This window comes from Rhinoderma darwinii, chromosome 12 (genome assembly GCF_050947455.1).
Source record: "Rhinoderma darwinii isolate aRhiDar2 chromosome 12, aRhiDar2.hap1, whole genome shotgun sequence".
NCBI lineage: Eukaryota > Metazoa > Chordata > Amphibia > Anura > Rhinodermatidae > Rhinoderma > Rhinoderma darwinii.
The window spans coordinates 49,570,794-49,586,981 of NC_134698.1; the positions used below are offsets into that span (position 1 = coordinate 49,570,794).

Here is a 16,188-nt window from a genome sequence, read left to right on the forward strand (position 1 = left end):
AGACAGGTGTAGCCATGTTTCTGTAATAGCCAGGAGGTTGGGAGAGTTAGAAAGGAATAAGTCGTGAATAAAGGAGTTTTTTTTTTTTTGCACACGAACCGAGAATTCCAGAGTGCACAGTTAAGAGACAGCAGAAGATATACAAGGAATGTTAAGAAGATTAGCAGGGTTTCTGAAGAAAATTGAGAACTAGGGTTGGGAGAGATGTGCCCTGCAGCGAATAGCAGGAGAATGGAGAGAGATACTAAATCACTATAATACTACTACATTACTATAATACATTACAATAATTCTACTACATTACTATAACACTACTACATTACTATAATAATACTGCCAGGTTTAAACTTATCGGAAATTTGAGAGTTCTCCACGTGCTTATTCTAACAATCCAGTTTTCCAGTTTGTGTCGCTAAATGCAGTCTGGTTGCTCAGTTGGCAGCGTTTGGCAGACACACGAATGTTAATATTGGGCAGCCCCTTTTCAGAGGCTTTCCCAGAGCATGGCCTAAGCTAGCACTCCGCCTGGGACTCTGTGGAATCCCCTGACATTGCTGCCCATATATGGACAATGATGTCTGGGGCTTCCCCAGAGTCCCTGAGCAGAGCCTGTACTAGTGGCTCTGTGTCCCACAGGCTGCAGATGACAGCCTCAGGGGCTGCATGCATGTTTGAGACCCTTGGTTTAAGGCAATTCAGGAAAGTGAATAGTGCATGGGAGCTGTACATGGGGAAGGGACTGTTGTGGATAGAGTTAAGCAAAGGCATAAATGGGTGGTAGTATTGTAAACAAACAGCTAAAATAATGAGTGAGGCAGTAAACATGGTGTGATGGCTTTTTGTTAGGAAACTGATAAAATGTTCAAAGTAATAATTATAATGTATGTGAGTTTGTATGTTTAGTCCTCATAGACAGGGTAAGTGACAGGCAAGCTAACTGCCATGTATAACAGCAGCGACACTGACCATATGACACTTAGACAGAGATGACTTCTGCACTCATGCCACCCCTGCACGAGTCTGTCGCGGTGGTCACATGGTATAAAACATCATCCCAGGAGGCCGGCCTCCTGTGATAACGTTACGTCACATGGGCTGCAGTGTCATCCATGGAGGTCGGACTGGACTGCACAGATGGACGCATCGCCATAACCACGTCCTAGGTATGTATGAACGTTTTTTTACCGCTGCTTTCCGCAGCGGAAAATCCGTCCAAATAAACGCACCACGATGTTGTGCAGTTTTTCAAACGGAATGTACTCTGGGTTCCAAGTCGGATATGCCGCAGTTTTTACGCAGCGTATCCGACCCGTGGGAACCCAGCCTAAAAGCTCTTTGGTGGCCACAGGAAGTTTCACGGTTTTGAATGCACTGTATGGCTGAGTTCACACGGGGAGGATACGCCGTGTAAAAGCACACAGTGTATCCACCCTGTGCGCCACAGGGAATCCTGGGTGAAAAACCGCACCAAACTGGTGCAGTTTTTCGTCCGGAATGTCCACTGCAGCACTTAGCCGGCTGGCCCCTTGGGATGATGTTTCATCACATGTGAATGCCACTATACCCTGTGATTTGCTGCAGCAGTCACATGGGATGAAACCTCCTCCCAGGAGGCCGGCCTGGAAGAAGAAACAGACTCATGGGTTTTTTTTGCTATCAGACCCCTGAGTAAGTATACGGCTTTTATTTTTTCTGCGTTGCATTTTTTGCGACGTACCGCTGCAAAAAACACAACTGTTTGTTGCAGGTTTTACCTCCCCATTGGATTGGATGGGGAAAACCCGTAACAAATAAGCAGCTTCTATGTAAATAGAATTGACATTCTGTGGAATAAAACTCCGCACCGCAGATCAATTTCTGAGCATTTGTTTCGCTCAGTATTTACACAGTGTGTGGATGAGATTTGTTTTATCTCATACACCTTGTGCTACTGTGTTTGCTGCGGATTTTCCGCAACTAATTCCGAAAATCCACAGTATTTATGCAACGTGTAAACTGAGCCAAAGTATGATATCTTGAAGCCCCCATATGCCCCCTATTGCTCTATCACTGCATAATAAGGTCGATTTACCATTCAGCTCCCTGAGATAGCTGTATGACCAGCTGCATCGATCTGTAGTACTGCCATATTGGCTGTTTCTCAACCTTCCTAGAACCAGGAAGCTGTTTTTTGTTTTTTTGCAACTTGACAGAACAGAGCTATTTATTTAGGTGGAAATGCTATAAATTGTGGTGTTCCTACTACAGAGCTCTTTGAAACTCCAGTGACTACATCTCCAGTGACATCATAGCTGTAGTTTACTGCTTTTAATGGTGTGAAAAAATGAATTGCTAGGGTTATTATTCTGGTTTGTTATAGTCGCATGAGTCTATCAGCAGGCATGAAATATTTAGCGAGTCCATACTTGTGCTGGTTAGAAATGGTATAACAGTGTATGAGCAGCTATGTGTCAGACAGGTCAGAAGATCAGTAGGGATGCGGGCACTGGAACCTCCACTGACTCTATGCCCCTTCAGTTTATGGCTCAGATTTCTGTATTTCCCAGCTATGCTGTTGGGCACTCCATAAAGTGAAACAAGTTGATGAAAATAGGGGGACAAAATTGATAACTAAAAAATATTTTTTTACTGTACATAGCAGGAAACGTAATTCAGCAATGAATGATGGATAATTGATCTTAGAAAGGAACTTGATAGACACTTTCTTTTTTTTTTTTTTTCAATGAAAGTGGTGGAAACGTCAATGTAGTAGTATTCTTAGAGAACCTTTAAGAATGCGTGAACATACTTAAAGCTATGTGTACCCATGGTGGATGTCCGTTCTAGAACCCGCAAGGAATTCCGGCCGAATAACCGCACCAATTTGTGGTGTAGATTTTTGTGCGAAATCTCCCTTGCAGAAAACCGTTGGCAAAAAAACACAAAATCCAATACCTACCCCCTGGGCGGTGCCATAGCGACGCATTCAGTGGCGTAACTACCGCTGTAGCGGCTGCAACGGGGCCCGCAGCATGAGGGCGGCACGGGCCCTCCCCCATGGCTGGAGGCTCCGCTAGCAACCGCTATGGCTCCTACAGTGCGACGCCACTGAAGGGGTTGTTCCTACAAAAGACATGCATCCCCTACCCACAGGATAGGGGATACATGTGGGATCGCTGGGACGCCCAGCGATAAGGAGAACGGGGGACCGAAAGTCCCCTGAAGTTCTCCATGACAAACCTTGGACTTCGGAGGTCTGTCGGCAGCTCCATAGAAATGAATTGTGCACTGGCCGCGCTTGTGTGCATGTGTTACCAGCGCTCCTTTCATTTTTAGTGAACTGTGCAGACCCCGGAAGTTTCTCATGGAGAACTTCGGGGGACTTTCGGTCTCACGTCCTGTGGATAGGGGATACATCTCTTTTGTAGGACAAACTATAGGCAGTTTTTTTTTTTTGGGCTGTACGGCGTTCTATACAGGGGCGTTTGGGGCTGTATGGCGTTATCTATAGGGAGGCACGATCTACAAGGGGGGGGGGTTGTGTGATACCCAGGGGAGGAGTGGTGGCCCCAGTCAAAAGTTTGCTATGGGGCCCAGTCTTTCCTAGTTACGCCCCTGGACGCATTCCTCTGGTCGTCCCTCTGTTCTCTGTGCAGCCTGGCCTCCTGTGATGATGCTGCAGCAGACATGGGATGAAACTTCATCTCAGAAGTCCAGGCTGTACGCAGAACAGAGGGACACGTCCCTATGGCAATGCCCAAGGAATAAGTATAGAGTTCTTATTTAAAATTAAAAAAAAAAAAGGGGTTTTTTTTTATTCTTATTTGTGGCGGAATCACAACTTTCCCGACACACAAATCGCAACATTTGTATTTTGTTGTGGCTTTTATCTCCTTATTGAATTCAATGGGGAAAACCTGCAACAGAAGTGCAGTAATTCCGCAGCATAAATTGAAATGCTGCGGATTAAAAAACAGCACCGTAGGTCAATCTTTGAAAGTTTTCACAGTGGATTTTTTTTCCGCATAATACAAACCTCACACCTATGATTGTCGAACGTGAAGGTGACTTTATACCACCGGCCAAATGCACTAAAGTAGAATTACTAATTTATGTTCTACAGAAAAGATCTATGAGTGTACAAGGTAAGCTGTTTACTGGGAGAGCACCTTCTCAGCTGTCTGACTCTAGAGAGTAGTTGGCAGAGCCAAACACTATTTATAAAGGAGAACCTTCTAAGCAGAGCTACATTTTGTTTTAGACACTAGAGCTTTAATTACGGCCTCGTGCCACAGTTATTTTCTTGTGTGCTATCCGGTTTTGTTATTTTTTTTTAACAGATATCACACCGACACCTGCATTTCTATGGGGCCATGCACTCTTGTGTGGCCGTTCCGACAAAATTAGGACAGGTCCTACTCCTGTCCGTTTTTGACGGAACAGTCGCTGCCATTTCATCAGTTGAAACAACGCACTGCATGCGGAAGCCATCTGTGTGCGGTCCGTAGTTCACGGATCCATCATTAGTGGCCGTATGATGGGCAACGGATGTGTACATGAGGCCTTACACTGTTATGGCTGGTATACAGTTGTCGCTGTCCAAATAACTCTGGACCTTTTTTATTTTGGCATTTTAGCTGTTTACCAAAACATATTGAATATACAGTTATATAATCAATATGGCTTAAAGTGTAGACTCCGCTTTAATTTGAAGGTAGTCACATACTAATTTGAGGAAGGGTTTAGGAATTACAGCTGTTTACTATGTAGCTGCCTCTTTTTTAAGGGTCCAAAGGTAATTGGACAATAATCACAAAAACTGTTTAATGGGCTGCATGGGCTATTCCCCTGTTAATCCATCATCAATTAAGCAGGTAAAAGGTCTGGAGTTGATTCTAGTTGTGGCATTTGCATTTAGAAGCTGTTGCTGTGAACCCACAATATGATGTCAAAGGAGCTTTCAATGCAAGTGCAACAGACTATCATTAGGCTGAAAAAGTTAAGAAATCCATCAGAGAGAGAGCACAAATGTTAGGAGTGGCCAAATCGGCAGTTTGGTACATTCTTGAAAATTAAAGAGTGCACTGGTGATTCGGGACGTCCATGGAAGACAACAGTGGTGGTTGATCGCCGAATCCTTTCCATGGTGAAGAAAAACCCTTTCACAACATCTACCCAAGTGAAGAACACTCTCCTGGAAGTAGGTGTATCAGTATCTAAGTCTACCATAAAGAGAAGACTTCATGACAGAAAATACAGAGGGTTCACCACATGGTGCAAACCATTAATCAGCCTCAGAAATAGAAAGGCCAGATTAGACTTTGCCAAACAACATGTAAAGAAGCTGCCCAGTTCTGGAACAGCATGAAACTAAGATCAACCTGTACCAGAATGATGGGAGGAAGAAAGTATGGAGAAGGCTTGGAATGGTTCATGATCCAAAGCACGCCACATCCTCTGTAATACATGGTGGAGGCAGTGTGATGGCATGGGCATGCATGGCTGCCAAAGGCACTGGGTCACTAGTGTTTATTGATGATGAATTCTGAAGTGTTCAGGGATTTACTTTCTGCTCAGATTCCACCAAATGCACCAAGGTTGACTGGACATCGCTTCACAGTACAGATGGACAATGACCCAAAACATACTGAGAAAGCAACCCAGGAGTTTTTTAAAGCAAAAAAGTGGAATATTCTGCAATGGCCGAGTCAATCACCAGATCTCAACCCGATCGAGCATGCATTTCACTTGCTTAAAGAGGCTCTGTCACCAGATTTTCAAACCCCTATCTCGTATTGCAGCAGATCGGCGCTGCAATGTAGATTACCGTAACTTTTTTTTTATTTTTTTAAAAACGAGCATTTTTGGCCAAGGTATGAGCATTTTTATATTTATGCAAATGAGCCTTAAGTACAACTGGGCGTGTTTAAAGTTATGTCCAAGTGGGCGTGTATTGTGTGTGTACATCTGGGCGTTTTTACTAGCTGGGCATTGTGAATAGAAGTGTATGATGCTGACGAATCAGCATCATCCACTTCTCTTCGTTAACACCCAGCTTCTGGCAGTGCACAGACACACAGCGTGTTCTCGAGATATCACGCTGTGACGTCACTTCCTGCCCCAGGTCCTGCATCGTGTCGGACGAGCGAGGACACATCAGCACCAGGCGACAGAGGCTACAGTTAATTCTGCAGCAGCATCGGCGTTTGCAGGTAAGTCGATGTAGCCTCTGGTGCCGATGTGTCCTCGCTCGTCCGACACGATGCAGGACCTGGGGCAGGAAGTGACGTCACAGCGTGATCTCTCGGGAACACGCTGTATGTCTGTGCACTGCCAGAAGCTGGGTGTTAACGAAGAGAAGTGGATGATGCTAATTCGTCAGCATCATACACTTCCATTCACAACGCCCAGCTAGTAAAACAAGTAAAAACGCCCAGATGTACACACACAATACATGCCCACTTGGACATAACTTTAAACACGCCCAGTTGTACTTAAGGCTCATTTGCATAAATATAAAAATGCTCGTAACTTGGCCAAAAATGCTCGTTTTGAAAAAAAAAAAAACGTTACTATAATCTACATTGCAGCGCCGATCTGCTGCAATACGAGATAGGGGGTTTCAAAATCTGGTGACAGAGCCTCTTTAAGACAAAACATAAGGCAGAAAGACCCACAAACAAGCAACAACTGAAGACGCTGCAGTAAAGGCCGGGCAAAGCAGGAGGAAACCCAGCGTTTGGTGATGTCCGTGGGTTCCAGACTTCAGGCAGTCATTGCCTGCACAGGATTCTCTACAAAGTATTAAAAAAAAAAACCATTTTATTTCTGGTAATGTTAATTTGTCCAAGTACTTTTAAGCCCGTGAGGAGGCCGTCTAGAAAAATGGCTGCAATTCCTAAACGTTTCATAGGATATTTTTGTTTAAGCCCCCCTTGAATTAAACCTGAAAATCTACACTTCAATTACATCTCAGTTGTTTCATTTCAAATCCAATGTGGTGGCAGCGGAGCCCAAATCATAATGATTGTGTCACTGTCCAAATAGTTCTGGACCTAACTGTATAAACACTAGCTGGTATGTGGGTGATGTAGTCAGCACTGTTATTTGGGCACTGCATGTCACTATTTCATTGCACTATTATGTGGGCATTGCATGGGGTCATTTGCAAAAGCCAGATTAAACTATAGAGAATGAAACAAAAGTTATAAACCACTCTTTTCTTCCCTCTTTGTTTTATTAATAGAACATCTACATGTCTAGTTCCCTCCGCAGCCCAGAACAACAATTACAGTGATCATAAAACTATAACCTGTTTAACACTTGATGACTTTCTGGATCTAGAACGTGAACCAAAATCAAATCAATTGTATTTAAATAGACACAGAAAACTGACAATATTAACAAAAAAAATCTGTACAATATATACATCGACGGTTATAGGTTTGTAGCGGAGAGATTTCCACAATTGGCACAAGTACCTGCACCTCATACAAAGTGTAGCAGCAATGGATCCAGCTAAAAGTTTCTAAAGACCTAAAACAACAGTAATGGTTCTAGCTATTCACGTACAGTAACCACTATTTATTACACTCTGCTATTTACATAACCGGTAATGGTAACACCAACATCAATTTGGAAACCTATATCTACAGAGGACAACTGGTAGGTGAAATGATCATATATTGAATTTACTACATTTGCTATATATGGCTTCTTACTTTATTGCTTGGTGATAACCTACCAGTTTTCTATGAAGTAGCCTTCTAGGACAAGCTCTGAGCTGACCTTATTGTAGGCCCACAGCCAGAGGGGAACTACAAGTCCCAGCTCATTCTGCTATACTGAACTTTGACCACTGCAAATTCAGATTTGCTTACTTTTATCAGGCTTCAAAAGCTGTCAACTCAACGAGAACCTAACTGGTTTTTGACACTATTGCTAAATCAGGGCGGAGATATTTTTTCCTATGTCATTTTTGCAGGTTAAAACAGGTCGCTCATCCAAAATTAAAAGCACCGCAAATCTTTGCTTCCTGGAGTAATGTTTTAAATATTGTTCCATTAGCGGACTGTTCATACAGATCTAATACATCTTACCAATGGTAAACAGCACAGATGATAAAGAAGAGACAGAGCGCAACGGCCTGAAACCATACTGTATGGCTTTGTTCAAGTGACCGTACCAAAATCGAAATATTTATGAAGTGTGTTCATTGTGGCAGGACTTGTCCAGGTGTGTATGGCGCCACCCTCTCCATCTGCTGCCAGCAGGGCAGGGATAAACAAAACATACAGGGTGCACAGGTAACATCACACGTCTCCTTCACAGTAGTTAAACATTGTGTACATCTCGATATATATTTCATGAGAACTATTATATCTGCCAACTGCCCCTTCTTGAAACAATGTGAATATTGTGCATTTTGCAAACACAGGTGTCTCCTGCCAAGCTACCAACAAATGGCAGGCACAGGGCCCCATCACACTGTACTCCATCCGTAAGGATCCTGTAAGCATTTTCATCATCCACTGTGGCAGTGGAGTAGCTTTTATCTAGACCATACGTGGCAATGCAGGATTGCAGCAGTCTCTATAGCTATGATCCCTTCTTCACAGGCTCGCTATCCAAAATGTACTTTCTGAGTTCTGCTCGCAAGGCTTCAATTCGTCGCTGAGCATCTTTAAGCTGGGTCCTCAGGCTTGTGTTTTCCTCCTTCAGATATGATCTCTCCTATTATGAAGGTGGAAGGGGGGAAAAAACAAAACCATTAGGGCTGTTAGGAGTTGGATCTTTAGTCCCTTGTCCCCACCTTTTTATTTTTAAGCCGGTCCCCTATAGAATGATCTCCTTGTAAGAATTTGTAAGAAATATAGAAATAAGATTGTAAGCTCCCTTTTTTTTTTCCCTCTAAAATACCCAAACCAGTTGAACATTTAAATGTTGTATATTTGTATATTTCTTTCACCTTGTCAAAGCCATATCACATTATGTATTTTAGGGAAACGTGGGTGACGACAAATATGACCACACAGCGAGTGTAGTACATGGAAGAGAGGGGGTCCAGTAGCAAAGATAAATTTACACTTCCATTATGGTGCCACGTTTTGCCACCTGGTGTTTGTTCTCTATGCTCTTTCCATGACCGATGGGTGAGATACCCACCCCCTTCTTTGCAAATTATTCAATTCTTCTGAGCTGGGTTTCGTCTGTGTTAGGCTGGATTCACATGAGCATGTTCGGTCCGTAATGGATGGAACGTATTTCGGACGCAAGTCCCGGACCGAACACACTGCAGGGAGCCGGGCTCCTAGCATCATAGTTATGTACGACGCTAGGAGTCCCTGCCTCGCTGCGGGACAACTGTCCCGTACTGTAATCATGTTTTCAGTACGGGACAGTGTTTCCACGGAGAGGCAGGGACTCCAAGCATCGTACATAACTATGATGCTAGGAGCCCGGGTCCCTGCAGTGTGTTCAGCCCGGGACTTGCGGCCAAAATACGTTCCGTCCTTTACGGACCAAACATGCTCGTGTCAATCCAGCCTTAGGCTGGATTCACACACACTGTTATTGATGGTGTTTTGTGGTGCTTCTAAAAGACACAAGTTACATTTAAAAAATGCTAGCGGTTTTTGATGCAGTTTAAAACGCAATTAATTTTCTGTGTGTGAAGGAGGCGTAAGGGACACATAGAAGCCGCATGGTCTGCCTCTATGGTATATTCGCCCTTGCAGATATTTGACTGGCTACTGCTACGATTCACTTGTCTGGAAAGGCTAGGTACTGTTTGGAGGTCATTCTATTTCTCAGCCTGCTTCCTAGAAAAATATATAATAAATGGCAGAAATATATAATATATATATATACACATTGTATGCAGTTTACTTTTTCCAGTTCTTGTGTTGTGTGTTTAATTCCTCGTCTCTCCTCTCGTGCTTTTCGAACAGAGTCCTTGTTATCCCATTTGGCATATGCCCGCTTCCTCATTAGCATTGGACTAGGACAGGGAGATGGGCTGCGGTTTAATGAGGGGTCTGGTGTACGGCTCCGCTGCACGGAGGGAATCTGTAAAGAAGGGCTGGGAGGGCAGTCATCTGTCTGTGTGGCGCGATGTTTCACAGCTGGTTGTAATCGTACAGAGATCTTCTGTGCTGAGCTGCCCATCAACATGATCGTTCTGTCTTTGCTGATTTCTGTATGTTCATTTCCTTCCCCATTTATATAAGGAAACGAATCCTCGTCTGCCAAGCAGTCTGTGGAAATATAGCAACAGATAAATCCTGATAGCGGACGTTTTTTTTTGCGTGGATATTAGTGGTGGTCACAGTGTGATTAACAACTAGGATCTGCACCTATGCCAAAACCTGATACTCCGACAACCCGACCTCCGAAAGGCCACATTTGAAAGCTCTCAACCATCATGCTAAAAAGCCCCATCAAGTGTGAATGTGAGTCTGGATATTCAGAATTCTAGTAACCCCCAAGTCAGACATTATTGGGGTGTGGCTGCTTACTTAGGGCTGGGACCCAATTTGTACAGCAACATTGGTGGTGGTCACCTATTTCCAGAGGAAAATATGCACAAACCCAAAAAATAATTCATCTTTCCTCACTGTAACGGCTAAACTTCCAAATAAGAAGTTCAAATGTATTTTTATGTGTATAATTTCTCGAAAGCCACTTGTTATTATCATAAGACCTATGCTCACCGTTTGTCATCTCCTTGCCGCTGGCCAATAAACCGTCAGTCTGTCCGGAGTCAGGTGACAAACTGCTGTCCCCCGTGGGGCACTTTGACCTTTTCTTACATTCAAACACAACCAGCTCTTTACATTGCTTGTGGCAGTTCATCCCGCAGTCTGTGGTACAAACAGAATGGACAACATTGAATAACAAGCTAGAGAACGGGGGCTTAGCTACGCACCACATTTACAACAAGCCCAGCGTCTGCATCAATACAACTGCATCTCTATGCATAGCTACACTGATAAATGGGACATGCACCAACTGCATATATATATATGTATGTATGTATAGGCGTGGTGAGACTTCCTTGTGTTTCCCGGCATTGCCAATTATAATAACCTATCATCACGTGGATGTTATATATATATAGATCCCTGGCCGTGAGAAAGTATATGCCACTTATAGTTAATCTCTAATCTACAATTGCAAGGTATTAGCACGTCATGTAATGTCTACATTAAAAATTACTCAAATAAATTATATCTGTAGAATTGATACAAGTTTACATTTTTTTGCAGTAGGATTATAATAAAGTGCAGCTATTTCATACATGAATACAGAGCCAAGATAAAAAAAAGACAAGTACACGTGACGTGTAAGGCGCTATTCAGACGACCGGGATAATCGGCCATGTGAAAGCCATTGTTTTTTACGGTCGTCACATGGCTGCATTAAAATCAATGCATGTGTATAGGGCTATTCACACGGCCGTTTGTTTTCGGGGTTTTTTAACGGACCGTGTGAACATCCCGGGAACAAATAGGGCATGTCCTATATTTGTCCGTTTTCCCAAGGTCCCACAAAAAGTCTATGAGGGATCTGTGAAAACAGTTGTGTGAATAAAGCCCCACAACATCCAGACAGATATGAAGTGATACAAAGTATTTACCTTTGCAACGGTATCCTTGTTTAATTACACCCCAAAGCTGAAAAATATACAAAAGACATCAGTCATTCTGTATTTTCATAGATACCGACATAAACTTGGTTGGTATTTTCTACTTTATGGTATATGCTGCATCTGAATTCCCTTTACTAAAGCGCATTTCTAGCAAATACAAATATTTATTATATGCACAAGGTAAAATGCAGTACATAAAAGTGGACAGTCAATTGATCGACGTTAATGGCGCCTCTGAGGTCGCATCCCCCCCCCCCACACTATAGACTATGAAGCTTAAAGCTGGTCGTGAAAGAGAGCTGTCGGCCGAATGATTGTTGGGCTGACAGCTATTTCTCCTGGTTCCCCATACACATGCTCGCTTGGCCGAGCATGAATGATTTTTCAATAGGGAGAAAGCTGCTACAGGCTTATCTTTTAACAAACAAGGATCGGGCATGTTGATATTCAACATGCCCGACACTCCTCTTCCCAACATATGTCTTCAGGGGAGAGTCAGGAGGCCGCCATACACAATCGGCAAGTTCAGCCAACATAAATGTAAGGGTATGTTCACACGGCTTATTTTCAGCCGTTTTTCGCGGCATAAACACCTTGAAAAATGGCTGAAAATACGGAAGCTGAAGCCTCCAAACATCTGCCCATTGATTTCAATGGGAAAAACAGCGTTTCGTTCCGTCAGGGCGTTTTTTACGCAGATGTTTGACAAAATTGTGCATAATAAAATGGATGTCACTATTTGAGCCATTTTTGGAGCCGTTTTTCATTGGGTCAATAGAAAAACAGCTCCAGAAACGCCATCAAAAAACGTTTGTGGTTTCAAAAACTGCTGAAAATCAGAGGATGTTTTCCCTTGAAAATAGCTCTGTATTTTACAGCCGTTTTGCTTGTGGACATACCCTAATGTGTATGGCCAGCTTTATAGAAACAGCCTGGTGTGTTGGATCTGGTATAGACTTTGGGTCAGTTTAGACGTTGCGTAAATACTGCGGATTTTCCGCAACGGAATTTGTTGCGGAAAATCCACAGCAAATACAGTAGCAGCAAAGTGGTAGAGGTAAAACAATTCTCATCCACACGCTACGTAAATACTGAGTGGAAAAAAACGCTCAGAAATTGACCCACGGTGCAGAATTTTATTCCGCAGCATGTCAATTGTATTCGCATAAACGCTGCTTTATTTGTTGCAGGTTTTCCCCATTTAATTAAATGAGGAGGTTAAACCCGTAACCAATAGCAGTTGTTGCGTTTTTTTGCGCGGGGTTGGCAGAATTCTGCCGGAAAAAAGCAGCTATGGAAAAAAAAATATCTCCTACTTACCCAGAAGTCTGTTCCTCCCTCCAGAGCGGCCTCCTGTGATGACGTTTCATCCCATGTGACTGCTGCAGCAAATCACAGCCTGTAGCGGCTGTCACATGGGATGAAACGTCATCCCATGAGACCGGCCTGTATGACGTCAGAGGGCCTGCCTCCTGGGATGATGCCCAAGGCTAAGTTCACACGGGCGTATATGCTGCGTAAATGCAGGCAGCGTATTTGCCTCGTGCGCCACACAGAATTCCCAGGTAAAAAAACCACACCAAACTGTGGTGCCATTTTTCGCTCGAATGACCGCTGCTGAAAACTGCAGCATTTACCTAGCAGGCTAGCCTCCTCGGATGACGTTTCATCCCAGGAGACTGCTGCAGCCTGTGATTGGCTGCAGCGGCGGTCACATGGGATGAATCGTTTTCCCAGGAGGCCGGCCCTCTGATGTCTTCCAGGCCAGCCTCTTGGGATTATATTTCATCCCATGTGACGGCCACTACAGCTGGTGATTGGCTGCAGCGGTCACATGGGATTCATCCCAGAAGGTCGGCCTGAAGGAAGAAACACAGCCTTCTGGGTAGGTATAATTTTTGTCATTATTATTTTTTAATATTTACGTTACGTGTGAACTGACCCTAATAGAGAAAGCAACGTGCATTTAATTTCTGATTCTTTTCCATTACTCAGCCTCTGCTGGCCATTTTGTCATGGGCCTCCTGTTTGATAGGTGGTGGTGCCACTCCTGGAATCTCTACCTGACATTTTAAATGTAAATGGTTGTGATATATCTTTAACAAGGGGTTGTATGATTTACAAAAACCTATTTTCAGTTGTTCTAAAAGAATACTGAGTTAATAGAGAGGCATCCCCCGTTCAGGACTTTTATCTGGAAGCCAGAGTGGAGTGCAGCTCTGAAGAGGCTCTCGCATCTCCGTGCAACACTCTGTTCCCATCAAGGGGCTATATATGGAATACCTAATCTCCCTTGAGGTGGCACAGTAGAGGAATCAAATACTTGTAATCAGTTTATCGTCAAGCGAGCCTTCTAACAAAAAGATAACCCCTTTAAGTATAACCAATATGAAATTCTATAGTAGTTATATATATATATATATATAGACCGTGCCAATGCCGTTGGCAGCAGTGCTGGAGCCCCCGATGCTCTGCGCTCGGGAACTCCAGCGATAGGAAACCCCTGAATGTCACCGACCAAATGTCGGGAGCAGCGCTGGAGTCCCGAGCAATACGCTAGCTGATGCTCTGCTCGGGGACTCCAGCAATAGGCAATGTGACAGCCCCTTGCGGTCATGCCATTGATAACACGCCGACACTAACAGCACAGGAAGCAAGCTCTGTCACGTGGGGCCGTGTCAGCGCGCCATCAATATTAGAAAAGCTACAGGACTTCCGGGAACAATTCAATGGGTTTGAACGGCACCATTTAGTACCGAATTTTAAATTAAATTATATTAGTAAGTTACTTCTTTTTACATACAAATATTAATCCAATGCAATTTTTGGTCCCCGGATAACCCCTTTTTAAGGCCTATGGCACATACTTAATTCTACACCGCTACACTGAATTTGGGTAGGAAGGGGATACTTCTGATTACTTATTGATGACCTATTCTAATGGCCATCAATGTATAATCTGAGAAAGCTGCTTTAAAAACTTGTCCATGATGCCTACATATGAAGAAGCATTGTAGATCTATTTTTCACTGTAGTTTCTATTAAATATAATTACTGCCAATTATATTTCACGGAGTTACTCACTTACCATTTCTTTAGAATAATTAAACAAACCCAATATTACTGAGCAACTTGCAAGAATGCACTAAAATGGGCATTGCACTACAGCTGCAGTAGAACTAAATTCCTGCAGATCTTAGAATTCATGAGCAGATTTTCAAATGCATTTTTTTATATATCCAAATTGGTGTTTTAAAAAACTTAAAAATACTCACAAATCCAGCACAGTTGTCACAAAATGTTGGACGGAGGTAGGTGGTCTCCTGGAAGTTATGTAGGAAACCCAAGCCAAGTTTTGAACATATTGAGCTGGCTCGCATGAAATATGCTGTGATTTCTTGTCTGCTGATCTGACCCTCCCTATTAAGAAGAGAAGACAATCAATGACTGGATTAATGCTAGGGTTATATACCGTGCCAACAGAGAAAATCACTAACTATGGAAATCATCATCTTAATAGTTTGCAGATTTTTCTTACATTATGGAAACTGGATTTACAGTAAAATTCCTTTATTCCTGCACCCACACACAGGCCCCAGATTATCAAACATCTTGGAGTATCTGACTGCCATGGATACGTAAGAAAGAAAGTGTTCTGCAGCAGGATATAAAATGTAATATAAATAACTGAGGACTATAATAATTCAATTGCTATCTTGGGGACTTTATATGTAAACAAGAATTGCCCCTCCCATGGCTGAACATCAAATACATCCACAGGGGTCTATGGACACATCTATAGAGGATCCATATGACAAAACACTGCCCCCTCCCCCCTACAGCCATAGTCTCCAAAATTAGCACTCCGGGACTGACTTCCAACATTAAAGTGTAGCTAAACGTTCGACAAACTTCTGACATGTCATAGTGACATGTCAGAAGTTTGGATTGGTGGGGGTCCGAGCACTGAGACCCCCACCAATCGCTAGAACGAAGCAACTGAAGATCTCGTGTGAGCGCTCAGCCGCTTCGTGTCTGTTCGGCTTTTTCCGGAAATAAATGTATCGGTATACGGACTCAATAGAAAATCTATGAGCCCGTACACGATACATTTATTTCCGGAAAAAGCCGAACAGAAACGAAGCAGCAGAGCGCTCACACGAACGCTTCAGCTGCTTCGTTCTAGCGATTGGTGGGGGTCTCAGTGCTCGGACCCCCACCAATCCAAACTTCCGACATGTCACTATGACATGTCAGAAGTTTGTCGAACATTTAGGTACACTTTAAGTTTATTATGGTGTTAGATTAAGTCTAGTTATTCAAGTGCTGTTTATACAATCCTAGAGAACCTCTATAAAGGGTCTTCAAGTACCCTAAAAAGTGGTTGCCCAGGATTAGAAAAAAGGGTTCTGCTTTTTTCAAGAAACCACGCCAGTCTTGACCATCGGCTGTTTATTGTATTGCCGCTCAGCCGCGTTCAAGTGAAAGGGACTGATTTGCAATAACAGAATACGGCCCATGAACAAGAGTAGAGCTGTTTCTTGGAGAAAAAAAATAAA

General features: G+C 43.3%; 1 protein-coding gene across 2 annotated transcripts in view; it reads right to left on the bottom strand.

The window, feature by feature from the left end:
* Window positions 1-7,183: 7,183 nt before the first annotated feature.
* RASGRP1 (RAS guanyl releasing protein 1) overlaps window positions 7,184-16,188 on the bottom strand; it is a 38,418-nt gene continuing 29,413 nt past the window's right edge. For both annotated transcript variants that reach the window (XM_075844611.1, XM_075844610.1), the window contains exons 13-17: window positions 14,905-15,049; window positions 11,618-11,654; window positions 10,692-10,841; window positions 9,868-10,235; window positions 7,184-8,712 (exon numbers count right to left, since the gene is read on the bottom strand). In XM_075844611.1, the coding sequence (XP_075700726.1) occupies window positions 8,578-8,712; window positions 9,868-10,235; window positions 10,692-10,841; window positions 11,618-11,654; window positions 14,905-15,049 (835 nt within the window). In that variant the 3' untranslated portion in view covers window positions 7,184-8,577. The remainder of the gene's footprint in view (window positions 8,713-9,867; window positions 10,236-10,691; window positions 10,842-11,617; window positions 11,655-14,904; window positions 15,050-16,188) is intronic.